Below are 12,074 nucleotides of genomic sequence, written 5' to 3'. Positions count from 1 at the left end.
GGAAGGGTTGAGCTTGGGGTGGGGTTGGGTAGGTGAAAGGGGTGTGGTCAGTGGGAAGGGGCGGGGCTTGAGTGGGTGTGGTCAGTGAAAGGGGTGGGGCTTCAGTGGGAGTGGTCAATGGAAGGGGTGGGGCTTGGGTGGGTGGGGTTGGGGAGGGGTGGGGTCAAGGGAAGGGTTGAGCTTGGGGGAATGGGGTAGGAGGAAGGGGTGGAGTCAAGGGGAAGGGGCGTGGCTTGAGTATGTGTGGTCAGTGAAAGGGGTGGGGCTTCAGTGGGAGTGGTCAATGGAAGGGGTGGGGCTTGAGTGGGTGGGGTTGGGGAGGGGTGGGGTCAAGGGAAGGGTTGAGCTTGGGGTGGGGTTGGGTAGGTGGAAGGGGTGGAGTCAATGGGAAGGGGCGGGTCTTCAGGGGGCGGGGTCAACAGAAGGGGCGTGGCTTGGGTCTGTAAAGGGGAGGAGTCAATGTAGGGTGTGGCTTATAGGTGGGGCCATCTGCCTTGTGGGCAGGGCCAGCGAGGGGGCGGAGCTTCACACTGCTCCCCCTAGCACCAAGGGCCAGATCTCAACTCATCCCCCATCCAATGGGATGGGGCATGGCTAAAGGGGGTGTGGCCAAAGGGGGCGTGGCCAAGGGGGTGTGTGGGCGTGTCCAAGGGGTGTGTGGGCGTGGCCTCACCCTCTGGCCCCGCCCCCAGGCTGACCTTCTTCATCTGCTCGGTGGGCTTCACGTCCCCGATGCTGTTCGACGAGCGCAAGTTCCCGTACCACCTCATGCTGCAGAAATTCCTCTGCTCCGGCGGCCACAACGCCCTCTTCGAGTAAGCCCCCCACCCTAAAATCCCCCCAAATCTCCCCCAAAAATCCCCCAAATCTCCCCCCAAAATCCCCCAAATCTCCCCAAAAAATCCTTTATTTCAAGGCAAGGTCTCTATGACTCCCCCTTCACCCCCTTTTTTCTCCCCCTTTTTTTCTCCCCCTTTTTTTCTTTTCTCCCCCTTTTTTCTTTTCTCCCCCTTTTTTCTTTTCTCCCCCTTTTTTCTTTTCTCCCCCTTTTTTCTTTTCTCCCCCTTTTTTCTTTTCTCCCCCTTTTTTCTTTTCTCCCCCTTTTTTCTTTCTTTTCTCCCCCTTTTTTCTTTCTTTTCTCCCCCTTTTTTCTTTCTTTCTCCCCCTTTTTTCTTTCTCCCCCTTTTTTCTTTTCTCCCCCTTTTTTCTTTTCTCCCCCTTTTTTCTTTTCTCCCCCTTTTTCTTTCTTTTCTCCCCCTTTTTCTTTCTTTTCTCCCCCTTTTTCTTTCTTTTCTCCCCCTTTTTCTTTCTTTTCTCCCCCTTTTTCTTTCTTTTCTCCCCCTTTTTCTTTCTTTTCTCCCCCTTTTTCTTTCTTTTCTCCCCCTTTTTCTTTCTTTTCTCCCCCTTTTTTTCTCCCCCCCTTTTTTTCTCCCCCTTTTTCTTTCTTTCTCTCCCTTTTTCTTTTTTTTCTCCCCTTTTTTTCCTTCTCCCCCTTTTATTTTTCTCCCCCTTTTTTTTCTCCCCTTTTTTTTCTCCCCTTTTTTTTCTCCCCTTTTTTTTTCCCCTTTTTTTTCTCCCCTTTTTTTTCTCCCCTTTTTTTTCTCCCCCTTTTTTTCTTTCTCCCCCTTTTTTTCTTTCTCCCCCTTTTTTCTTTCTCCCCCTTTTTTCTTTCTCCCCCTTTTTTCTTTCTCCCCCTCTTTTCTCCCCCCCTTTTTTTTTCTCCCCCCTTTTTTTTCTCCCCCTTTTTTCTCCCCCTTTTTTTATCTCCCCCTCTAAACCCCCTTTTTTCTCCCCCCAGGACCTTCAACTGGGCTCTCTCCATGGGGGGCAAGGTGCCTGTGGCCGAGGGGCTGGAGCACCCCGAGCTCCCCGACGGCACTGGGGAGTTCCTGGACGCGTGGCTGATGCTGGTGGAGAAGATGGTCAACCCCAGCACCGTGCTCGAGTCCCCCCACGCCCTCCCCGCCAAAGCCCCCGGCCACGGCCAGCCCCATTTCAGCGCCCTGCGTTTCCTCGTCGTCACCCAAAAGGTCTGGAGAAGTTTTGGGGGGCCCCCGGGAGGTTTTTTGGGGGGATTTGTGGTGATTTGGGATTCCCCGGGGTGATTTGGGGGGGAGCTTGTAGGGGTTGGTGGTTCCCCGTGTAGGTTTTGGGGCACCCTGAGAAGGTTTGGGGGGCCCCATGGGGATTTAGGGGTGCCCCACAGACATTTTGGGGGGACCTATAGTGGTTGGTGTCCACCCCAGCCCCTAATAACCCCCCTTTCAACCCCTTTCATCCCCCCTTAACCCCCATAACCCCCCATAACCCCCCATAACCCCTTTTAACCCCCCAACCCTTTTTAACCCCTAATAACCCCCCTTAACCCCTTTTAACCCCTTTTAACCCTTTTCAACCCCTAATAACCTCCCCCTTAACCCCCTTTTAACCCCATTTTAACCCCCCTTAACCCCTTTCAACTCCTAATAACCCCCTTTTAACCCCCCTTTAACTCCTCTTTTAACCCCCTTCAACCCCTTTTAACCCCTTTAACTCTTTTTAACCCCCCTTTTAACCCATTTCAACCCCCTTTAACCCCCCTTTTAATCCCTTTCAACCCCTAATAACCCCCCTTAATCCATAATAACCCCCCTTTAACCCCTTTCAACCCCCCCAACCCCTTTTAACCCCTAATAACCCCCCTTTTAACCCCCTTTCACCCCCTTTCACCCCCTTTCACCCCTTTTAACCTCCCCTTAACCCCATTTTAACCCCCCTTAACCCCTTTCAACTCCTAATAACCCCCCTTTTAACCCCCCTTTAACTCCTCTTTTAACCCCTTTAACCCCCCTTTTAACCCGTTTCAACCCCCTTTAACCCCTTTCAACCCCCCTTACCCCCCTTTTAACCCCTAATAACTCCCCTTTTAACCCCTTTTAACCCCCCTTTTAACCCCTTTAACCCCCTTTAACCCCCCTTTTAACCCGTTTCAACCCCTTTTTAACCCTCTTTAACCCCCTTTAACCCCTTTTAACCCCTAATAACCCCCCTTTCAACCCCTTTAACCCCCCAATAACCCCCTTTCACCCCCTTTCACCCCCCAATAACCCCCCTTTCCCCCCCTTTCACCCCCTTTAACCCCTTCTTTTTGTCATTTCCCCCCTTTTCCAGGCAGCCTTCACCTGCATCAAGCAGCTGTGGAACCGGCGGCCGCTGAAGGTGTACGGGGGCCGCATGGCCGAGTCGATGCTGGCCATCCTGTGCCACATCCTGCGCGGGGAGCCCCTCATCCGCGAGCGCCTGGGCCGCGAGCGCGAGGGGCCGCGGGGCGAGGACGAGGCGGGGGGCGAGGAAGGGGGCCCCCGCCGCGAGCCGCAGGTCAACCAGCAGCAGCTGCAGCAGGTGGGAGCCCGAAAACTGGGGGGGGGGGGGGGGGAAGAATTGGGGTGGCCACGACCCTTTTCCCAAAAAAAAACCCTTTTCCCTTTTCCCCAAAAAAAACCTTTTCCCTTTTCCCCAAAAAAAACCCTTTTCCCTTTTCCCCAAAAAAAACCTTTTCTCTTTTCCCCAAAAAACCCTTTTCCCCCAAAAAAAAAAAAAAAAGCTTTTTCCTTTTCCCAAAAAAAACCTTTTTCCCTTTTCCCCCCAAAAAACGTTTTCTCTTTATCCCCCAAAAAAACTTTTCCCCCAAAAAAACATTTTCCCTTTCCCCCAAAAGAAACTTTTCCCTTTTCCCCCAAAAGAAACTTTTTCCCTTTTCCCCAAAAGAAACTTTTCCCTTTTCCCCAAAAGAAACTTTTCCCTTTTCCCCCAAAAAAAACTTTTCCCTTTTCCCCCAAAAAAACCTTTTCCCTTTTCCCCCCAAAAAAAACTTTTTCCCTTTTCCCCAAAAAAAACTTTTCCCTTTTCCCCAAAAAAAACTTTTATTTTCTCCAAAAAAAAACCTTTTCCCCAAAAAAAACCTTTTCCCTTTTCCCCAAAAAACCCTTTTAATCTTTCCCAAAAAAAACTTTTTCCTTTTTCCTCAAAAACCCATTTTCCCCAAGAATCCCTTTTTCCTTTTTTCCCCCAAAACCCCTTTTTCCCCCCAAAAAAACTTTTCCCTTTTCCCCAAAAAGACCTTTTCCCTCTTTCCCCAAAAACCCCTTTTTCCCTTTTCCCCAAAAAACTTTAGCCCCCCCCCAGCCCCCTTTAGCCCTTTTTTTCCCCCCTCTGGTCCCCTTTATCCCCCCCCATCCCTATTTTGCCCCCTTTAGCCCCTCCTAAGCCCCCCCCCAGCCCCCTTTCTCCCCCCCCTCAGCCCCCTTTAGCCCCCTTTCACCCCCTTTCACCCCCTTTAGCCCCTCCTAAGCCCCCCCAGCCCCCTTTCGCCTCCCCAAAACCCCCCCAAGTCCCCTTTAGCCCCCTCCTAAGCCCCCCCCAGCCCCATTTCGTCCTCTTTAGCCCCTCCTAAGCCCCCCCCCAGCCCCCTTTAGCCCCTCCTAACCCCCCCCAGCCCACTTTTAGCCCCCCCCAGCCCCATTTCGCCCCCTTTAGCCCCTCCTAAGTCCCCCCCCAAGCCCCATTTCTCCCTTCCCAGCCCCCTTTAGCCCCCCCCAGCCCCATTTCACCCCTTTTAGCCCCTCCTTAGCCCCCCCAGCCCCCTTTCTCCCCCCCCCCAGCCCCCTTTTAGTCCCCCCCAGCCCCCTTTCACCTCCCCAACCCCTCCTACAAGCCCCCTTTAACCCCCTTTTGCCCCCCCGAGCCCCCTTTATCTCCCCCCCCAGCCCCATTTCACCCCCTTCAGCCCCTCCTAAGCCCCCCCCAGCCCCCTTTAGCCCCCCCCAGCCCCTTTTTTGCCCCCCCTGACCCTTTTTTCCCCCTCTCCCCCAGCTGATGGACATGGGCTTCTCCCGGGAACACGCCATGGAGGCGCTGCTCAACACCAACACCATGGAGCAGGCGACCGAATATCTCCTCACCCACCCCCCTCCCCTCATGGGGGGCGTCGTGCGGGTAAGGACGGGGCGTGACACCCCCCAAAAAATGTCCCCGACCCCCCCTAGCCCCTCTCAACCCCCCCTTGTCCCCCCCCCAGGACCTCAGCATGTCGGAGGAGGACCAGATGATGCGCGCCATCGCCATGTCCCTGGGCCAGGACATCCCCATGGACCAGCGGGCCGAATCCCCCGAGGTAATGGGGCCGGAGACCCCCAGGATTTGGGGTGGGAGCCCCACGGTGCCATTTCCCCCCCCCCAGCACCCCCGTTTCGCTCCTCACATCCCTCTTTCGTGTCCCCACGTCCCCATTTTGCAGCCCTGCGTCGTTATCTTGTCCCCCCCATCCCGGTCTCGAGTCCTAAATCCCTATTTTGTGTCCCAAAATCCCCAATTTGCCCCATATGTCCCCATTTTGTGACCCCACATCCCCAATTTGCCCTATATGTCCCCGTTTTGTGTCCCCACATCCCCAACTTGCCCTATAAATCCCTGTTTTGTGTCCCCACATCCCCAATTTGCCCCATTTGTCCCCGTTTTGTGTCCCCACATCCCCTATTTGCCCCATTTGTCCCCGTTTTGTGACCCTACATCCCCAATTTGCCCCATATGTCCCCGTTTTGTGTCCCCACATCACCAACTTGCCCCATTTGTCCCCGTTTTGCCCCATTTGTCCCCACCTCCCCTAATAACCCCCATTTTCCATCCCCAATCCCCCACCTTCCCCAATAACCCCCATTTTTTGCCCTCACCTCCCGAATAACCCCCAATTTTTGCCCCCACCTCCCCAAATACCCCCCCATTTTCCTTCCCCACACCCCCACCTCCCCCAATAACCCCAATTTTCACCCCCACCTCCCCCAATAACCCCCGTTTTTCCTCCCCACGCCCCCACCTCCCCCAATAACCCCCATTTTTCGTCCCCACACCCCCCATTTTCCCTCCCCACACCCCCACCTCCCCCAATAACCCCCATTTTTCACCCCCACCTCCCCCAATAACCCCAATTTTCCCCCCCAACACCCCCCATTTTCCCTCCCCACCCCCCAAATTCCCCTCCCCACCTCTCACCCCTTCGCCTCCCCTTCCACCGCAGGAGGCCGCCTGCCGCAAGGAGGAAGAGGAGCGGCGCGCCCGCGAGCGCCAGGAGGAAGAGGAGGCCAAGTGCCTGGAAAAATTCGAGGGGGCCGAGCCCCTGGAACCCGCCGAGCTGCTGGCCTTCACCGACACCATGCTGCCCGGCTGCTCCCAGCTCCTCGACGAGCTCCCCGACACCGTCTACCGCGTCTGCGACCTCATCATGACGGCGGTCAAGCGCAACGGGGCCGCCTACCGCGACTCCATCCTCAAGCAGGTGGTCAAACAGGTAAAAAAAATTTAAAAAGTTTAAAAAAAAAGGAGCTCCTCGATGCCCCTCTGGCTCCTCTCCCCAACCCCGGTTGAATTTTGGAGGTGTGGGAAGCCGCCGACGTCCTCATCAAGGCGGCGCTGCCGCTCACCACCAGCGACACCAAGACGGTGTCGGAGTGGATCAGCCAGATGGCCACGCTGCCCCAGGCCTCCAACCTGGCCACCCGCATCCTGCTCCTCACGCTGCTCTTCGAGGTGAGTCTTTTTTTAATTTTTTTTGGGGTGGGGAAGTGTGTTTTGGGGCCCCCCGGCGTTTTTTGGGGCGTTGGGATGACGTGCGGCGCGTTGCGAGCGCTCAACCGTTGCGTCAACGTTGGCGGCGTCTTCCCAAAGCTTTAAAATCCAGCTTTATGAACCCAAACCTGGTGTTTTTTGGGTGAAAAGGGATTGTAGGTTTTGGAGGGGGGTGTCCCCAACGCCTGGTGCCCCCCCCTCGACCTGTGCAGGAGCTGAAGTTGCCGTGAGCGTTACGATGACGCGCAACGTGTTGCATCAACGTTGGTGGCATCTTCCTAAAGCCTTAAAATCCAGCTTTATGAACCCAAACCTGGTGTTTTTTTTGGGAAAAAGGGATTGTAGGTTTTGGAGGGGGGTGTCCCCAATGCCTGGTGCCCCCCCCCTTGACCCATACAGGAGCTGAAGCTGCCGTGAGCGTTACAATGACACGCAACGTGTTGCATCAACGTTGGCAGCGTCTTCCCAAATCCCTAAAATCCAGCTTTATGAACCCAAACCTGGTGTTTTTTGGGGTGAAAAGGGATTGTAGGTTTTGGAGGGGGGTGTCCCCAACACCTGGTGCCCCCCCCTTGATCTGTGCAGGAGCTGAAGGTGCCATGCACATTAGGATGTCGCAAAATGCGTTGCGTCAACATTGGTGGCGTCTTCCTAAAGCCTTAAAATCCAGCTTTATGAACCCAAACCTGGTGTTTTTGGGGTGAAAAGGGATTGTAGGTTTTGGAGGGGGGTGTCCCCAACACCTGGTGCCCCCCCCTCGACCTGTGCAGGAGCTGAAGCTGCGTTAAGGTGATGCATTGCGAGCGCTCTACCGTTGCGTCAATGTTGGCAGCATCTTCCCAAGGCTTTAAAATCCAGCTGTATGAACCCAAACCTGGTGTTTTTTGGGGTGAAAAGGGATTGTAGGTTTTGGAGGGGGGTGTCCCCAACACCTGGTGCCCCCCCTCCTCGATCCATGCAGGAGCTGAAGGTGCCACGCACGTTAGGATGTCGCAAAATGCGTTGCGTCAACGTTGGTGGCGTCTTCCCAAAGCCCTAAAATCCAGCTTTATGAACCCAAACCTGGTGTTTTTTGGGGAAAAAGAGATTGGGGGTTTTGGAGGGGGGTGTCCCCAACGCCTGGTGCCCCCCCTCAACCCATGCAGGAGCTGAAGCTGCCGTGCGCCCGCGTGGTGGAGTCGAGCTGCGTGCTGGACGTCCTCATCAAGCTGCTGGAGGTGGTGCAGCCCTGCCTGCAAGCCGCCAAGGAGCACAAGGAGGTGCAGACCCCCAAGTAAGGACCCCCCCACACCCTCCCCGACCCCCCCAAATCCTTCGGTGCCCCCCCTCAACCTCCTTTCTGCGTGTGTCCCCCCCCCAAGGTGGATCACCCCCGTCCTGCTGCTCATCGACTTCTACGAGAAGACGGCCGTGTCCTCCAAGCGCAGGGCGCAGATGAATAAGGTGGGGGCGTCCCGGGGGGGCCACGCGGCGTCGGGGGGGGGCCACGTGGGAATGCAAGGCCCTGGGGAGGGATTTGGGGCTTTTATTTTTATGGGGGGGGCCGGTGTGGGACAATGCGGGGCTTTTATTCTAGAGGGGGGATGCGGAGATTTAGTTTTAGGGGGGGTATGAAGGATTTGGGGGGGGTGTAAGGGGTTTTAGGGGGGATATAAAGGATTTTGGGGGGGATGTAAGGAGATTTTGGGGGGGTGTAGGGTTTTAGGGGGGATATAAAGGATTTTGGGGGGGTGTAAGGGGTTTTAGGGGGGATATAAAGGATTTTGGAGGGGGTGTTAGGGGATTTTGGGGGGGTGTAAGGGGTTTTAGGGGGGATATAAAGGATTTTGGGGGGGTGTAAGGGGTTTTAGGGGGGATATAAGGGATTTTGGGGGGGTGTAAGGGGTTTTAGGGGGTATATAAAGGATTTAGGAGTATATAAGGGATTTTTGGGGGGATATGAGGGATTTTGAGGGGGTTATAAAGGATTTGGGGGGGTGTATAAGGGATTTTAGAGGGGATATGAAGGATTTTAGGGGGGATATAAGAGATTTAGGGGTATATAAGGGATTTTGGGGGGATATGAAAGATCTTGAGGGGGTTAAAAAGGATTTGCGGGGGTGTTTAAGGGATTTTAGAAGAGATAAAGGATTTGGGGGGGTGTATAAGGGATTTTATGGGGATATGAAAGATTTTGGGGGGATATGAGGGATTTTAGAGGGGATATAAGAGATTTAGGAGTATATAAGCAATTTTGGGGGGTATACAAGGGATTTTAGAGGGGATATGAAGGATTTTAGGGGGGATATATGAGATTTAGGGGTATATAAGGAATTTTAGGGGGTGTATAAGGGATTTTAGGGGGTGTATAAGGGATTTTAGGGGGGATATAAGAGATTTGGGGGTATATAAGGGATTTTGGGGGGTATATAAGGGATTTTGGGGAGATAGGAGGGATTCTGAGGGGGTTATAAAGGATTTGGGGGGATTTGGGGGGATATGAGTAGTATGGGCTTTGGGGGTGATATATTTTGGGAGGGGATCAGGGATGTTTGGGGGGATATGATTATTTTGGGGGGGGGGCGGAATATGGGCTTTGGGAGCAGGGATATGGGGCTGGGGGGGACCACGGGGGTCATCTTTTTGGGGACAAGGAGTCCTGAAGCGCAGGACCCACCCCTGGGGGGCCCCACATAACACTTGGGGGGAGGATTTAGCATCATGGGGGGGGTACAACATCCACTGGGGGGGGGGCACGACCCCTCCAGCACCCATTTTATGCGCCCAGCACCCTCCATACCCCCACGGGACCACCCTTACCGCGTCCCCTTTTCCTCCTCGCATCTCCCCCGATCCCTAGCGTGTCCCCCCTGATTATTTTAATATTTTTTTTTGTGTCCCCCCCCCCAGTATCTACAAGCCAACGGCAACAACTGGCGCTGGTTCGACGACCGCTCCGGGCGCTGGTGCAGCTACAGCGCCAGCAACAACAGCACCATCGACGCCGCCTGGCGCGCCGGCGAAACCAGCGTCCGCTTCACCGCCGGCCGCCGCCGCTACACCGTCCAGTTTACCACCATGGTTCAGGTACTGGGAGCACTGGGAGAGGGTCCCGAGACCCCTCGGGGTGTCGTGGCCCCCTCCCCGGTTAACGTTTCGCCCTCCCGCTCTCCCCGAAAAGGTGAACGAGGAGACGGGGAATCGGCGGCCGGTGATGCTGACGTTGCTTCGAGCCCCCCGGGGGGGGAAAGGTGGGGGGGCTGAGAGCGAACGAGCGGCCGAGGAGACCCCCGGACGGGCCAAGGAGGAGCCTGGAGGGGGTAGGGGGGGCGTGGGGGGGGGCACAATTTGAGGGGGGGGGCGTGGGAGGGGATTGGGGAGGGGTTAGGGGGCGTTTGGGGCTTGGCGGGGTGGGGTAAAGGGGGTGGGAGTGGGGTGTAAGGGGGTTTGGGGGGGGCGTTGGAGGATGGGGGGGTGGGTTTAGGAAGGGGGGGGTCCTAGGTTATTGGGGGGGGGTCCCAGGTTATTGGGGGGGGGTCCCAGGTTATTGGGGGGGGTATATGGAGGGGGGACATGAGGCTGGGGAAGGATTTAGAGGCTTTGGGGGGGGAGGGAGAAGAGATCTGTATTTGGGGGGGGGTCCCAGGTTTTTGGGGAGGGGGGTCCCAGGTTTTTGGGTAAGGGGGATCCCAGGTTTTGGGGAGGAGGGTCCCAGGTTTTTGAGGAGGGGGTGTCCCAGTTTTTTTGGGGGGTTCCAGGTTTTTGGGACGGGGATCCCAGTTTTTTTGGGGGGTGTCCTGGGTTTTTGGGGAGGGGGTGTTCCAGGTTTTTGGGTAAGGGGGATCCCAGTTTTTTGGGGAGGGGGGTCCCAGGTTTTTTTGGGGGATCCCAGGTTTTTGGGGAGGGGGTGTCCCAGGTTTTTGGGGGTCCTAGGTTTTGGGGAGGGGGATCCCATTTTCTTGGGGGGGGTCCCAGGTTTTGGGGGAGGGGAATCCCAGGTTTTTTGGGGGGGGTCCCAGGTTTTGGGGGAGGGGAATCTCAGGTTTTTTGGGGTGTACTGGGTTTTTGGGGAGGGGGTGTCCCAGGTTTTTGGGTAAGGGGGATCCCAGGTTTTTGGGGAGGGGAATCCCAGGTTTTTGGGGAGGGGGATCCCAGTTTTTTTGGGGGGTCCCAGCTTTTTGGGGAGGGATCCAAGAGCGAGACCCCCCTCCTACCTCCCCCACATGCAGGTGGGGTACAGGATTTGGGGCGCACGGGGGGCACTGGGGGGGCTCACCACCTTACTGGGGGGGCTCACCACTTTATGGGGGGTCACCACCTTACTGGGGGGGGTCACCACTTTATGGGGGGTCACCACCTTACGGGAGGGGGTCACCACTTTATGGGGGGTCACCACCTTACTGGGGGGCTCACCACCATACCGAGGGTGACCCCAACCTTACCAAGGGTAACCCCACAACCCCTTTACCCCCCCCCCCTTTTTCCAGAACCCCCCCCAACAGAGGACGAAGCATCCCCGGAGCCCACCCCAGCACCATCAGATCCCTCGGCGGATGCAGCAGCACCGGCGACGACGACGACAACGACGACGACCTCGGACGCTTCGGATGCGACGGAGGCTCCGGTGCGGGGTCTGGCAGAAGAAGCGGTGCCGGCGGTGCTTAGGGCTTGCGTCAGCATGTTGGGGGTCCCCGTGGACCCCGATACCCTCCACGCCACCCTGCGCCTCTGCCTGCGCCTCACCCGGCACCACAAGCACGCCCTGCTCTTCGCCGAGCTGCGCAGCACCCGAACCATTTTGGGGTTGACGCAGAGCTCCGGCTTCACCGGGTTCACCCCCTTGGTCACCCTGCTCTTTCGGCACATCATCGAGGATCCCTGCACCCTGAGGCACACCATGGAGAAGGTTTGGGTGGGGTGAAATGAGCAAGGGGGGGCGGTGGGGGGGTGAGGGGTGGGGGTTAGGGGGGGATAGGGGGGTGTTGGGGTGAGGGGATGGGGGTTATGGGGGGATAGGGGGGTGTTGGGGTGAGGGGATGGGGTTTGGGGGGGTATTGGGGGTCTAGGGGGGTATTGGGGTGAGGGGGTGGGGGATATGGGGGTCTAGGGGTGTTGGGGACAAAGGGATGGGGGTTATGGGGGGTCTAGGGGGTATTGGGGATGAGGGGATGGGGGTTATGGGGGGATAGGGGGTATTGGGGTGAGGGGATGGGGGTTAGGGGGGGCTGGGGGGGCATTGGGGGTGAGGGGATGGGGGTTATGGGGGGATAGGGGGGTGTTGGGGTGAGGGGATGGGGGTTAGGAGGGATATTGGGGGTCTAGGGGGGTATTGGGGTGAGGGGATGGGGGTTATAGGGGGATAGGGGGGTATTGGGGGCAAGGGGATGGGGTTTGGGGGTGTATTGGGGGTCTAGGGGGGGTATTGGGATGAGGGGATGGGGGTTATGGGGGGATAGGGGGGTATTGGGGTGAGGGGATGGGGGTTAGGGGGGGAT

The 12,074-nt window shown here is 56.6% G+C and overlaps 1 protein-coding gene across 1 annotated transcript in view; it reads left to right on the top strand.

Annotated features, from left to right (window-relative positions):
- Positions 1-12,074, top strand: part of HUWE1 (HECT, UBA and WWE domain containing E3 ubiquitin protein ligase 1) — a 76,122-nt gene that overhangs the window by 23,078 nt on the left and 40,970 nt on the right. Inside the window, exons 30-42 of the mRNA XM_082781630.1 lie at positions 693-815; positions 1,799-2,030; positions 3,151-3,381; positions 4,852-4,974; positions 5,057-5,152; positions 6,053-6,322; positions 6,409-6,561; positions 7,746-7,873; positions 7,962-8,043; positions 9,490-9,666; positions 9,761-9,899; positions 11,067-11,485; positions 11,646-11,649. Of these exons, the coding sequence (XP_082637756.1) occupies positions 693-815; positions 1,799-2,030; positions 3,151-3,381; positions 4,852-4,974; positions 5,057-5,152; positions 6,053-6,322; positions 6,409-6,561; positions 7,746-7,873; positions 7,962-8,043; positions 9,490-9,666; positions 9,761-9,899; positions 11,067-11,485; positions 11,646-11,649 (2,177 nt within the window). The remainder of the gene's footprint in view (positions 1-692; positions 816-1,798; positions 2,031-3,150; positions 3,382-4,851; positions 4,975-5,056; positions 5,153-6,052; positions 6,323-6,408; positions 6,562-7,745; positions 7,874-7,961; positions 8,044-9,489; positions 9,667-9,760; positions 9,900-11,066; positions 11,486-11,645; positions 11,650-12,074) is intronic.

This window comes from Aythya marila (assembly GCF_965140915.1).
Source record: "Aythya marila genome assembly, chromosome: 31".
Classification (NCBI taxonomy): domain Eukaryota; kingdom Metazoa; phylum Chordata; class Aves; order Anseriformes; family Anatidae; genus Aythya; species Aythya marila.
Note: the sequence above shows the minus strand (reverse complement) of the source record. Positions and strands in the feature narration are given on the sequence as shown.